General features: G+C 32.8%; 1 protein-coding gene across 1 annotated transcript in view; it reads right to left on the bottom strand.

The window, feature by feature from the left end:
• LOC114333517 (DC-STAMP domain-containing protein 2-like) overlaps nucleotides 1-15,170 on the bottom strand; it is a 186,374-nt gene extending 171,204 nt beyond the window's left edge. The window contains exon 1 of the mRNA XM_050643805.1: nucleotides 14,767-15,170. Coding sequence (XP_050499762.1) covers nucleotides 14,767-15,170 — 404 coding nt within the window. The remainder of the gene's footprint in view (nucleotides 1-14,766) is intronic.
• Nucleotides 15,171-15,834: the final 664 nt, after the last annotated feature.

Below are 15,834 nucleotides of genomic sequence, written 5' to 3'. Positions count from 1 at the left end.
CTAGGACGTTTCATCGCCGTCAGTTCATCGCCGCCGTTTCGATGCCGCCAGTTCATCGCCGGCCGATTCATCGCCGGCCGTTTCGATGCCGCCGGTTCATCGCCAGTCAGTTAATCGCTAACTGATATATTTCCGAATTTTCGGCCAATTTTCGACAGTTACATTTATTATTTATTTTTATTATTAATTAGGAATTTTAGGAAATGCGAGATATGACCATTCCCGTTGCCATACTTAATCTTTTAATAGACTTTTATAATATAAAATATAATTTAACACTTCAAATTTAATACTGTTTAGTATCAAATTTAGGGGAAGTAGAAATAGAACAGTAAATTAATATAATAATATTTTTTATCTATTAATTTGTCATAAGTTTTGAACTGAATTTAACGTCGTGTCGTGTCATCTCCCATAATACAAGATCAACTAACTAACTGGCGATGAAACGGCCGGCGATGAAACGGCCGGCGATGAAATGGACTGGTGATGAACCGGCGGCATCGAAACGGCGGCGATGAACCGGCGGCGATGAAACGTCCCATTCCGGTCGACGTATTAAAATTATTTGAAAGCCATGTGGATGTACTTCACCCTTGCTAGAAAAATGCAAGTAGTGCTCAGGTGAGAGGTTGACGACCAACTAGTTGGTCATTTTATACGCGAATATTTATTTTCGACATGTCTGTTCTAGAATTTGATGTGGGCACTATGTCTGCTTGAGTTTTCAATGAGGAGGTGCGTTCTTACAAAAAATGAGTAATATAACATCAGAACAAGCAGCCCAAATTGTAGGTCTAATTGTAGATGGACGATCGCAGCAACATCTTGTTAATGTTAAGGGAGTCTAACAATAAAACACTGAAAACCTTGTTTTCTATACTTCCACAAAATTTATTACAACTATGTGACTACAGCTGTTTCGGCAGAGTGCCTTTCTCAAGTGATTTAGATTACTATGGGTTTGCCTTTTTAAAGTCTTTAACTGAAGAGGTTGAGGAGTGGGGAGCTGTTTGTCTCGAGTTGGTCATTCAGAATTATATCTGTGTTTTTCAATTTATTAATTTCCATAGATTCTAATAAAGATAGCTTATGGCCTTTATTTTGAATATGCAGAATTTGAAACTGTTCATTAAAAGAATGATTATGATCTAGAATGTGAAGTGCGTATGTAGAAGTGTCTGTTTTTCTATTGTTGAAAGCTCTTTTGTGTTCTGCTATCCGTTTGTCAAAGGTTCTGCCAGTTTTACCGATGTAAGTTTTCGGACAGTCACCATAAGTTAGTTTGTAAACACCACTCTGTAGTTGTTTTCTCTTTCGGCTCTTATTGTTCTTAATATATTTGCTTAAGTTGTTATTAGTTCTGAAAGCTGGTGATATTCCTTTCTTTTTTATGTATCTGGCTATTTTTGTTGTTATCTTGCCAGTATATGTGATAGAGCAGAAGGTACTAGGTTCTTTCTGTGGTGGTGGATAGACTAATTTCAGGGCTTTCTTATGGAGTTTTTGGTTTAAAATTTTGTTAATTGTTTGTTCGTTATAGCCATTGTTTACTGCTATTTGTTTAATGATGTTCAGTTCTATCTCGAAGTTATTTTTTGACATGGGAATTTCTGTCAGTCTATGTATCATGCTATGATAGGCTGCTAATTTGTGTTGTGTAGGATGGGATGATGAATTGTGTATAGTTGTGTCAGTATGGGTAGGTTTATGATATACGAAATTTGCATAAATCAAGACTATTTTGAATTCAATAATCAAATATACACAAACAACAGTGCAGGACTTATTATAGGTAATCCTCTAAGCCCATTGCTCTCAGATATATTTATGAACCAGCTTGAAACAACAATTTCTAAACATCCCATATTTAAACAGTTCTTATATTGGTGGAGATAGGTGGATGATAATACTAGTATACTTTACAGGAACTAACAGGCAACTTGACCAATTTCTATCATACATTAATTCACTTCATAGTAATATTGAGTTTACAATAGAAACCGAACAGAATAAGTCCATATATTTTCTAGATGTAACAATTACCAGACTACACAACAAACATGAGTTCTCCGTATATTATAAACCTACCCATACTGACACAACTATACACAATTCATCATCCCATCCTACACAACACAAATTAACAGCCTACCATAGCATGATACATAGACTGACAGAAATTCACATGTCAAAAAATAACGAGAAAAATAACATTCGAGATAGAACTGAACATCATTAAACAAATAGCAGTAAACAATGGCTATAACGAGAAAACAATTAACAAAATTTTAAACCAAAAACTCCATAAGAAAGCATTGAAATTAGTCTATCCACCACCACAGAAAAAACCCAGTACCTTCTGCTCTATCACATGTACTGGCAAGATAACAACAAAAATAGCCAGATACATAAAAAAGAAAAGAATAACACCAGCTTTCAGAACTAATAGCAGCTTAAGCAAATATATTAAGAACAATGAGAGCCGAAACAGAAAACAACTACAGAGTGGTGTTTACAAACTAACTTGTGGTGACTGTCCGAAAACTTACATCGGTCAACCTGGCAGAACCTTTGACAAACGGATAGCAGAACCCAAAAGGGCTTTCAACGATAGAAAAACAGACACTTCTACATACGCACTTCACCTTCTAGATCATAATCATTCTTTTAATGAACAGTTTCAAATTCTGCATATTCAAAATAAAGGCCATAAGCTATCTTTATTAGAATCTATGAAAATTAACAAATTGAAAAATAGAGATATAATTCTGAATGACCAACTCGAGACAAACAGCTCCCCACTCCTCAACCTCTTGAGTTAAAGACTTTAAAAAGGCAAACCCATAGTAATATAAATCACTTGAGAAATGCACTCTGCCGAAACAGCTGTAGTCACATAGTTGTAATAGTTCAGTGTTTTATTGTTAGATAAAATGAACTTCCGTCAAGTATCGGTCGAATCCATCAATTAGTTAAGGTAGTCCACCAATCCAGCGTTTCAAGAGCTTGCTTTAAGAAGGTATAGAGAAAGTGGAGAATCAACAAGAAGACCAGTTCCAAGGTGCACGATGCAGGACTTCTCAGGTGCACGAATCCCGCAGATGAACGATATTTACATCTGCAGACTTTGCGTACATATCATGTTACAGCTAGACAACTACGAAATGATCGTTTCACAGCCCGCGGCCCGTAATTTTCGGTGCGTAAAGTGCCAATTCGGTTAGAAACAAATAAAGGGAATTAGGAATCAGAGCCAGAATGCCTGCTATCGCTCCACTGTTAATAGGCGAGCGGCAGGCACCCCAAAATGACCAGGTACTGACCACGGATAGGTGAATGGCCAATTTTAGATACACTGTATGTTTTTGACGGTGCTGAAAACGAAAATGAGATTTATTTTGAATTTGATGTGGGGGAACATTGTCAAAATCGCAATTTTACCCTAAAAATAAAAAAAAATAAAATCATGTTTTTTTTGCGTTTACCTCGCTACAATTCTGTTTCATTTTAATATTTTTTCTCTGAAATTTTTACAGTATACAGCTCTAAAATTTTTGAAGACAACCATACCTGTTTCAAGCTTTAATTCTTATTCTGATAAAGGTTATGAATTTTTCAAAGCAAAAGGTGCGGATTTGTGTATTGCAAAGTTTAATCGCAAAAGTTGAGTGACGAAATTTACAACTTAGTCTTTTAATTACATTTATGTTAAAATAGAGGGTACAAAGAAGTTTTATGGAGAATCTTAGATCTAGATGTGTTATAGAAAAAATATGGTGCAACTTTTAATTTTAAGAAAAACGTGGTTTAATTTTTTTATACTTAGGGCAAAATTACGATTTTGACAATGTTCTCCCACATAAAATTCAAAATAAATTTGACTTTCGTTTTCAGCACCATCAAAAACATGAAGTAAGGTAAAAATTAGCCATTCAGCATTAATGATCAGTATCTCGAAAAATTAGCGTTATTTTGTTTTCTATAAAACATTTTGATCAAAAACTTTCCAGAAAACTTTTTTGTACTCATGTTTTAAAAATAATTTAATTTAAGATCTATATTTCAAATTTTGTCAGTCAAATTTTGCGATTAAACTTTGCAATTCACGAATCTGCACCTTGTACTTTAAAAGATTCATAACTTTTACTAGAATAAGACTAAAAGCTTAAAGTAGAAATCATTGTCTTCTAAAAAGTGAGCGATATACCTATAGTGTACCAACTTTAGAAAAAAATATTAAAACGGACCAGAGTTGTAGCGAGCTAAACGCAAAAACGTGATTTGCATTTTTTTTATTTTTAGGGTAGAATTGCAATTTTGACAATATTCCCCCACCTAAAATTTAAAATAAATTTAATTTTTATTTTCATCAGGGTCAAAAACATAATCTAAGGCCAAAACTAACCATTCACCACCCATTGTCAGTATCTCGAAAAATAAGCGGTATATTGGGGATTTCTAATGTCGACATTAAAAGTTGCACTATTTTTTTTCTATGAAACATTTTGATCTAAAACTTACCAGAAAACTTCTTTGTACTCTCTATTTTAACATAAACGTGATTAAGAAGCTAAATTTTAAACTTCGTCACACAACTTTTGCGCTTAAACTTTGCAATCCACAAATCCACACCTATTCCTTTGAAAAATTCATAACCTTTATCACAATAAGAATAAGAGCTTGAAACAGGTACCGTTGTCTTCAGAAATGTTAGAGCTATATACTGTAAAAATTTCAGAAAAAAATATTAAAACGGAACAGAGTTGTAGCCAGGTAAACGCAAAAAAACGTGATTTTATTTTTTTTATTTTTGGGGTAAAATTGCGATTTTAACAGTGCTCCCCCACATGAAATTCAAAATAAACCTAAGTATGAATACCTAAGTATGAATAAAATTAGCCATTCACCCCTCCGTGGTCAGTATCTCGAAAACTAAGCGCTTTTTTGAGGGTGTGCCGCTCGTGTATAACGAATGCACACACCGTATAGGCGGGTTGACATTACTAGTGAATAACGAACGTGGCTCACGCTTACGTATTTTGCCCGTGCTATTGTTAGATATTTTATTATCTATTTTCAAACTAGAGCAGTATATTTGTATTTACGCAATGCATAGATAAAAATGTACTGCTCGAGTTTGAAAATAGATAATAAAATATCTACCAACAGCACGGGCAAAATACGTAAGCGTGAGCCACGTTCGTTATTCACTAGCAATGCCAATCCGCCTTATAGCACGTTTAAGTTTTGCACCAAAACATGCCGATTTGGATATTAACGACTGGACTAATATTACGTTTACTGATGAGTCTAGATTTGCACTTTGTGGATCCGAGACAGACATTTTGCACTGTCCATACACAAAGTGCACATCTTGGCTCATTAATAAAAAGAATATTAGCGAAGTCGTTAATATCCCAATCAACATGTCGTGGTGCAAAATTTAACGTGCCATACGATCTGCCCTCGTTAACAGTGGAGCAGTAGCAGGCATGCTGGCTCTGATTCCAAATTCCCTTGATCTGTTTCTGACCGATTTGGTACTTAACGCATCGAATATTACGGGCCACGGGCTGTGGAAAGATCATATCGCTGTTGCCTAGTTGTAACGTGATGTGTACGCAAAGTCTGCAGATGTAAATAACGTTCATCTGCGGGGTTCGTGCACCTGGGACGCCCTGAAACTGGTCTTCTTGTGTATCCCCCACTTTCTCTATAACTTCTTTAAGCTCTTGAAACGCTGGATTGGTGAATTCACACACATGACGAGATCCTCAGAAAAATACAGAAGAACCGAGAAGGACCGAGATTTTGTGACCACCACAAAATATCGAAAGTTACAATATTTCGGATATATTATGCAAAATAATTGCAGATAATATGCCCTCCTACAAGCTATCCTGCAAGGAAAAATATTTGGAAAGCGAGGTCCAGGAAGAAGCAGAACATCCTGGTTAAAGAACCTCAGAGCCTGGTTCAACCAATGAACTGTTTAGTACATTCTTTCACAGTTTTTGCTGTAAATTTTAAAGAACGGCTTGGATTGACATGAAATTTGGCATACTCATAGCAAACATGTCAAAGAAAAAAAGTGATATGGTGCCGATGTGTGCTGCTTTTGCCCTGGGGGTGATTTTCACGCCATCTCGGGGGTCAAAAAATATATGTGTAAGATAAGTCCCGAAATGGATAAACTGACTAATTTTAAGCAACTTTTGTTCTATAGAGTTTTCTCACCAAATCAATACTTTTCAAGTTATTTGCAAGTGAATGTGTCCATTTTTCAACAAAATAACCACGTTTTTAGACGGTTTTTCGCAAATAACTCCAAACGTACGCATTTTGTCAAAAAATATATTTTTGGCAAAACTATAGTCTATAAAAAAGTGAAAAAAAAAACGGTGTATATATTATAGTCCTGTCGCCAGGGGGGTACAACGGCCTCCTTAATTCAGATGGACTTACCCAAGTTTTTTATCTATTTTGACCCGTAGAACACGAATTTTTTGGGTAACAGTTGATACTGATGTCGATAAGATTAGTATAAACAAATAACTTGAGGAATTACATAACAGCGATTTTTCGCAAAACAAAACATTTGTTTTGTATTTTTTGGGTGATTCTCAGCAAAAAATGGTCTTACAAGTTTTTTTGTAGGATGCATCGTTTTCGAGATAAACGCGGTTGAAATTTCAAAATATCGAAAAGTACAATTTTTGAACCCCTATAACTTTTGAGTAAAAAATAAAATAGCAATTCTGCTTAGTGCATTTGAAAGTTCAAGTCAAATTCTATCGGTTTTAATTATTTTCATTGCTAAAAATTATTTTTTTTTATTGTTAAACAAAGCTATAAACACATATTGTTTACCGTGCCCAATGCATGCGTTTTAATGTACATAATCTACCTAGAAATTCAAGAGCCGCATTGAATGCATTGAAAATATCATTCAAGAACTATGTGTTTATAGCTTTCTTTAACAATAAAAAAATTAATTTTTAGCAATGAAAATAATCAAAACCAATAGAATTTGACTTGGATTTTTAAATGAGGTAAGCAGAATTGCTATTTTATTTTTTGATCAAAAGTTATTCGGGTTCAAAAATTGCAATTTTTCGATTTTTTGAAAGTTCAACAGCCTTTATGTCGAAAACTATGCACCCTACGAAAAAACTTGTAAAAATATTTTTTGCTTGGAATGATCCAAAAAATACAATAAAATGTTTTGTTTTGCGAAAAAACGCTGTTATGTGATTCCTTGAAAAATATGTGAAAATACATAAAAAAAACTTGGGTAAGTCCATCTGAATTAAGGAGGCCGTTGTACCCCCACTGGCGACAGGACTATTAGGCCTCTATACCTAGCCAAAAGTACATTTATAGCTAATGAAAAATAGATTCATATTCGAAAAATTCCAAATAGAATAATTCAATGTGAAATATCCTAATAATGAAGCATTCTTGGGGAAAACACATTACAACTTTCTTAAAGTGTTTTAAAAAAGCTTTATTTCTGTTTTTATAAAAAAAATTCTAGCACCAGATGTATGCAAGTTACGCTCAAAATAATGTTGTTACCTGTTGTTTTGACAAAAAAAAATCAGGAAGATCACACCCCAATTAGCAACTTAAATGAAATTAATCGTTACTGCTTCACAAGCTACTTTACTTATAGACTAAGAGCCGCTATAGGTGAAATTTCTTAGGGTCGATTTCTCATACCTGCCTTAATCTATGGTTCAGTTGACCGCAGTTCACCGGTGAACTTCGGTTTTGTTTGGAATGCATTTCTCATTGCACGTTCATGTCAGTGCATGTTCTACAGCTTTCGAGAAATGCCAATAGATGGCAAAAGGTAAAAAACTATCGCCATTTTGTACGACCATTTTTATGCTGTTTTTGAATAAAGTTAAATTTAAGTATTTATAGTCAAATAGTCATTTTAATAATTATAAATAAATGTTATAAAAACAAAATGAATGTTATCGTTTATCGTTGGGCTTAATAAAATAAAATAGAATATATTTATAATCAAGTATATTCAAATGGGAAATAAGCCACAATTTTACCTAAAAATGATTTTATTAACGTTTCGACGCCCAAGTCGGGTGTCGTTGTCAAAATACAAAATAATACTAAATAAATAAAAATGTTGTTGCTTAGTAAAAAATTCTTCTAATAATTTATTTAATCTGACTCATTTATATCGGCAATTCAGACACGTATTATTCATTTTAAAGTAGACGACTTTAAAATGATATTGCCAATATTGATGAGTTGCGTTCCTGGGACGACTTTACTAAAAGATAGTTCATTCGATTACATGAAATCAATCCCAACTCAAGAATATCCGCCACAAAAAAATCATAGCATTTAATCTGTCTTTAAAAAGACAACCAAATGCAACGGTGGCACTGAAATTCTCGCGTTAGAGATTCCATAGTAAATCACGAGGGAAAACCAGGAAAAACCTCGTGATACTATCCCGACATCGTAAGTATTTGGGTTTACATTTAGTTTACCCTCAAAACTAATACCAAATTCTGACTTGATATTTTAAATTTTAAATAATACTAAAATACTAAATATGTACTAACTCGATATGTTACTGATTTACTAATTGTGGTATTTTCTTTCTTTTGACTTCCTCCTTTAATATGGGTAACCACATCCTACTGCATTCTACCGAGGAATTTGCGACACAATTGGTTTCATTTAGCATAATTAGAGCCGCTTCTTTGATTTTTCTCTTTTTACTATCTGCTTCTTTTAGGACTATACTTGAATCTCTCCACTGAACTCTATGTTCATTATCCCATGCGTGTTGACATATTTTAGATCTATCAAATTCTCTATTTTTTATATAAGACTGATGTTCATTTACTCTAACGTCTATTGGTCTTGACGTTTCACCTATATAAAATTGTTAGCATTCACAAGGTATTTTATAAATACAATTCTTTGTTCTTTCTTGTTCACTGTTAGGTTTAGTTTTAGATAGAATAGATCTCAAAGTGTTTGTTGTTTTGAATGTTGTTGATATGTTGAATTTATTTCCTATTGTTTTAAGTTTCTCGGATAGTCCTTTTATATATGGTATTGATATTTTCCTGGTATTATTTCTTGTGAATGTTGTAGGATCCCGTTCTAAGTTGTTCTGTTCCATTCAATCCAATCTTGACAATTCCTTATTTATAAACGATATGGGATAATCATTTTTTAATAAAACAGATGTTAACAATTGTTTTATAGAAAAATTTTTTTAGAAAATACCACAATTAGTAAATCAGTAACATATCGAGTTAGTACATATTTAGTATTTTAGTATTATTTAAAATTTAAAATATCAAGTCAGAATTTGGTATTAGTTTTGAGAGTAAACTAAATGTAAACCCAAATACTTACGATGTCGGGATAGTATCACGAGGTTTTTCCTGGTTTTCCCTCATGATTTACTATGGAATCTCTAACGCGAGAATTTCAGTGCCACCGTTGCATTTGGTTGTCTTTTTAAAGCCAGATTAAATGCTATGATTTTTTTGTGGCGGATATTCTTGAGTTGGGATTGATTTCATGTAATCGAATGAACTATCTTTTAGTAAAGTCGTCCCAGGAACGCAACTCATCAATATTGGCAATATCATTTTAAAGTCGTCTACTTTAAAATGAATAATACGTGTCTGAATTGCCGATATAAATGAGTCAGATTAAATAAATTATTAGAAGAATTTTTTACTAAGCAACAACATTTTTATTTATTTAGTATTATTTTGTATTTTGACAACGACACCCGACTTGGGCGTCGAAACGTTAATAAAATCATTTTTAGGTAAAATTGTGGCTTATTTCCCATTTGAATATACTTGATTATAAAAATGCCACAAGAAAATAGCTTCAGAACAACATTAAGAATATATTTATATTATGACAGCGTTTCGTGTTAATACAACGCATGCGTAATCCATGAAATCATCTGAACTGGGTTCTGAAATCTTTGAACGGCCGAATTCCAGCGTTCAAGCATCGTTCAAGTTTAAACTGCCATCGGTTGAACGTGAATTGAGAAAGACGATTTTGACTTTAAACTGACGTTCACTAAAAGTTCAGGTTAAACTGGAGTTGAACTCGATATGAGAAATTGGCCCTTAATCATTTTAGGCACGACGGGACCCTATAACTTAAATAGTAGAACCTAAAAGAAAACGTTCGAGCACTGTGCCGTCACTTTTCAGTGGCACATGCGTCTACAGTGGCGCATCAAACTTTCCACTTATGGACGGGATACATAAATTAAAAAATACCCTCTCTCATTACCAGAATTTAATTTTTTTCATTTTTTAAGTTCTATGTGATTAAGACATGAGATTAATCGTAATTTTAACCCACCACCCCCTTCTCCCTGCCCCCACCATCAAAAACTTTATTTTTCGATTTTATTTTTTTTTTTTGGTGGAATGCAATCAATTTTAAAATTTCAAAAAATTCACACGCATAGTTAAGGCTTTTATAAAACACGTCTATTTTTTATACACCTGTAGGTTGAGTGTACATAACCTCAAAAAATTAAAAAAAAATTTTTTTTTGGAAAAAAGTATATGGTACATTCCATGTCAAATCACTCAGGCAAAAAATTTTGGATCTCCGATTTGTCTGAAAATTGGTATATAGCTTCTGCGGGACCTAAAAATAAGATATTTAAGGTCAAAAAATCTTCTTCTTTTTTTTTCTCAAAATGTTATTTTATGCGATTTTACAGTGATTTGGTGTTTATTTAAAAAAATTTGCATTTTCTGTCGTAAAGTATCAATGAAAAACATAATATTTTAATAGAAAGGACTCAACAATGTCATTATATGGCATTATAACAAGTTATTTTGAATCAAAACAAGTTTTTGATCAAATTTTATAGTGTAAAACACGTTAAAATACCGTTTTTTACATTTTCCTCCATTACCAAAATACATCATCATCTATTTGGCTGAAAATTTGCCCACAGATAGCCAAAAGATAGGACTTTAAGTGGTTAGAAGGATTTGAATTATATTACAATACCAAAAAAGTTACATGCAGTAATATCAGACTCAAAAGTATATATTAGTCCAGTCGGGATAGCATTGACCTTCAATGCCGAGCTGCCCAAAATTTAATTTTTTTGATCTTTAGGGGAGTCAATAGTAGCCTAAATTTAAAATCACTAATGAATTCCTCCGTTACGTTAGCCGCCATCTTGATTTTAAAGGAGAACCTGTTTTGCTCAATATCTCCGCCATTTTTAACTTTTCGACAAAAATGGTAGGAACTGAAATTGTTCCAAATAAATCGTATTTACAATTATTACAATTTTTTTTAACAATTTTTGTCGTGACGTCGATATTTTCGAGTTAATTGTACTTACAGAAGACGCCTATATTTTTGACTATATTATTGCATGTAACTTTTTTGGTATTGTAATATAATTCAAATCCTTCTCACCACTTAAAGTCCTATGTTTTGTCTATCTGTGGGCAAATTTTCAGACAAATCGATTATGATGTATTTTGGGAATGAAGAAAAATGTAAAAAACGGTATTTTAACGTTTTCAACACTATAAAATTTGATCAAAAGCTTGTTTTGAATCAAAGTAACTTGTTATAATACCATATAATGACAATTTTGAGTCCCTTCTATTAAAATATTATGTTTTCCATTGATACTTTACGATAGAAAATGCAAATTTGTATAAATAAACACCAAATCACTGTAAAATCGCATAAAATAACATTTTGAGAAAAAAAGAAGAAGATTTTTTGACTTTAAATATCTTATTTTTACGTCCCGCAGAAACTATATATCAATTTTTAGACAAATCGGAGGTCCAAAATTTTTTTTGGTCCAAAATTGAGTGATTTGAAATGGAATGACCCATATAACTTTTTTTTGTGGATAGCTGCAGATCTAATTTTATCTTAGTCTTGTGTATTTTATCAAACACTATATTTCTAATTTTTTTTTCAGATTTTTGTGTAACGCTGGTCTCCTTCAAAAATCCAAAAAACTGTTTTTTAAGGGGGTTTTGGGGGGTTTGAACGTGTTTTTCTGATTTTTAAATATTCTAAAGGACTCAGTTACCTCAAGTTACATACAACCTATAAAAACAAAATGATTTGATATATTATGAAGTCTATAAAATAGGGAAAATCCCCCAAAACCCCCCCCCCCCCCCAAAAAAAAACAGGTTTTCGGATTTTTGAAGGTGGGGAGCCTTACCGAAAAATCTGAAAAAAATTAAAAATATAGTGTTTGATAAAACACACAAGATTAAGATAAAAATTAGACCTGCAGCTATTCCTCAAAAAAAGTTATAAGCTTTTTTGAAAAAAAAAAATTTCTTTTAATTTTTTGAGGTCATGTACACTCTACCTATGGGTCTATAAAAATAGGCATGTTTTATAAAAGCCTCAGCTATGCGTGTGAATTTTTTGAAATTTTTAAATTGATTGCATCCCACCAAAAAAAAAATAAAAACGAAAAATGAAGTTTTTGATGTTGGGGGCAGGGGGAACGGGGTGGTGGGTTAAAATTACGCTGAATCCTATGTGTTAATTACATAGAACTTAAAAAAATAAAAAAAATTAATTCTGTTAGTAAGGGAGTGTAACTTTTAATTTATTTATCCCGTCCATAAGTGGAAAGTTTGATGCGCCACTGTCGACGCATGTGCCACTGAAAAGTGACGGCACAGTGTTCAAACGTTTTCTTTTAGGTTCTACTATTTAAGTTATAGGGTCCCATCGTGCCTAAAATGATTAAGAAATTTCACCTATAGCGGCTCTTAGTCTATTATGTTGTGTTTATATGATCTGTAAGTTTCATCGATTCAAAGTGCTTATTTTTGAAAAAATTCGGTTGTAAAGTAAAATTTAAAAAAAATTAATTTTGAAAAAATGTTTTTTTTCAAAATACCTTAAAAATTGTTAGAGATACCAAAAACTTAAACAATAAAAAAGTCCGCTTTACTTTTCTGAATATTTTGTATTTTTTTGTTTTTCTGTAAGACAAAAATTGGTTAAGATTCGGTGTTTCTAAATTTGCATACACTCGTGATAAGTGGCTCATTCAAGCCCTTTTAACTGCAGCTCTTTCAAAAATAAAGACTTTAAACCGATGAAACTTACAGATCATATGATTAATACATACGCGAGTAAAAAACTTTATTTTGAGCATAACTTGTTTATTTTGATGCTAAAATTTTTTTTAAAACAAAAATAAGCATTTCTTAAACACTTTAAAAAAGTTAAAATAAGTTTTCCCCAAAAAAGTACTTCGTTTTTTGGTTATGGCACGTTAAAATATTCGATTTGAAATTTGACGAACATGAACCTTTTTTCATCAGCTATAACTCTGCTTCTACTAAGTATAGTGACCTAATATATACACCATGTTTTTCACTTTTTGACGTGCTATATTTTTTTGACCAAATCCTTACTTTTTGAAATAAAAAAATAAAAAGGAAAAGATTCCTCTCATTGGCTGTATACCATAATAAAAAACTTACTAATGAAGTAAAAACCTCACGTGTAGGTAGATGGTATATAATTTATTTAGATTTTGAATAATCATATCGGTTTCGATGGAGAGACACTCTAAATCTTTTTGAGAAAATTCTTTGGGGATGGAAAATTTTAAACCGTAGTTCAGAAGTTTGATCTCATCTTTAGAAAAATTAATGCTACCTAGTTAAATTTTTGATTCTGGGGTGGAATTGGAATTCAGAGAATTTTCTATTAAATCTGGATTGTGATGCCTGGTCTGACAAAGTTTTAGCTTTAATGAGTTTGATTAATTTGTTATTTAATATGTTGAATTTAAATGAGTTAGAAATTTCTACTTGATCTTGTATATCTGACATGAAGTTGTTAATATTGATGAAGTCTACAGTTTGAAGCAAAGAGTCATACGTTACCTTAAGTTTGCAATTAATATAGTTTAGTTTACTATAGTGTTTACATATTTCCTTCTTCATGAGTTTGATTTGAAGAGATCTCCTGATGTTTGGAGGTACATTGTTGGAAGTTTTGATTTTACTAAAAGTTGGAAACACTTTATGATCCAGACATTGTGACACAAACCATATATCTAATTTGATGCTGTTCCTTTTTGTAGCTAGCCGCAAATTTATATACCATCTACCTACACGTGAGGTTTTTACTTCATTAGTAAGCTTACTTTTTGAGTTATTTGCGAAAAACCGTCTGAAAACGTGGTTATTTTGTAGAAATACATATTCACTCGCAAACTCGAAAAGTATTAACTTGGTGAAAAAACTTTATAGGACAAAAGTTGCTTAGAATTAGTCATTTGATCTATTTCCAGACTTATTTCTAACATATATTTTTCACCCCCAAAAGGGGGTGACACTCACCCCTAGGGCAAAATCACACATCGGCACAACATCACTTTTTTCTTTGACTTGTTAGCTATGTGTGTGCCAAATTTCATGTCAATCCAAGCGATTCTTTAAAATTTAGAAGTTTTGCAATATTTTACCTTTAAAGAACGTTCTAGTTAATACTGCCAGTATTGACAGTTCGTTGAGTTCAACACAACAATCGTGTAGTTTTTTCGCGCTGCTGCAGATAATATCGCCATGATGATCGCCAACATTTATCACGAATAGGCAAATCAAGAAGAAATACATAGATGGTAGTACCCATTATAAAGATTGTGTTCTCGCATTAAAAAGGAACAAAGCAGGAAAACAAATTGTTATCGATAAATCTTACCTTACTTTGGAGCTAAATGCTAATCCGTTAACCAGAACACATCCCAAAATTGAACAAAGTATAGTAGCCGACGAAAACGTAAACGAAAGCTGCAATACAAAAAGCATAAAAAATATATAAGTTAAAATCAATCCCCCAAAGAACCCAGCAATGCTCTTCAAAACGTAGTTTTCTACACTTCCTTCATGTTTTAAGTTGAAACAAAATTTCTGGCAGCAACAACAATAACCGATTCTTCTCCATAGTCTTTTCAATTTCTGTCTGAATCTGATGTGCACGTGATGGAACTTGAATTTCCTTTTTGAGGTTGTGTAGTATTTGATGGCATCCTGTTTTTCTTCGATTAAGTCTTTTTTGGATTGTTGGAGTCTTTGCGCTGTAAATATTAGACGCACAAACGCCATTTTTGAATCATAAACTTTTATATCTTAGACTGACAGTACTCTATCTCAAATTGACATATCTCACACTTGCTTTGTTAGTTTAGTAACCATTGAGTATTTCGATAGTCTTGACATATACAGGGTAGCGAGAAAGTATGGAAACACGATAATTTCCCAGAAACTGCAGACCAAGAGATCGCAGATGAACTTATTCATAGTCTGAACGCAGCATGACAGCAAAAATGGACTGAGACAGTAGAAAACCTAAACTTTCAAAAATCAAGTCGGAAAGCCTGGGCTCTAATAAGGAAACGAGATGGTAAAAGTTCTCAAAAACAGAAAGCAGGTATAAACCCAAACTCAGTGGCATCTCATATTGTTTTGACACCAAGAGCTACCAGAGATAAAGGTCACAGACGAGACGTAAGAAAACACTTAAAAACCTTGAATACACAACCAATCGAAACCAAACATTCTCGCACTTTTACAAGTAAAGAAATAGAGACTGACCTTAAAGACGTTTCCATGGGAAGAAGTCCCAGGTTTTGACGACATCGACATCCACCCCGAATTCATATTACTCTATGCTAATTAGCAAAATACAAGGAAAAGTTATTTACCAGCAATTTTATTACTGGAATCGAATATTATGATTATATATATTAATAATAAAGGTATGCAAAGT

Source organism: Diabrotica virgifera, chromosome 2 (assembly GCF_917563875.1).
Source record: "Diabrotica virgifera virgifera chromosome 2, PGI_DIABVI_V3a".
Taxonomy (NCBI): Eukaryota; Metazoa; Arthropoda; class Insecta; order Coleoptera; family Chrysomelidae; genus Diabrotica; species Diabrotica virgifera.
The sequence above is the reverse complement of the archived record's forward strand: the minus strand, read 5'-3'. Positions and strand labels throughout refer to the sequence as shown.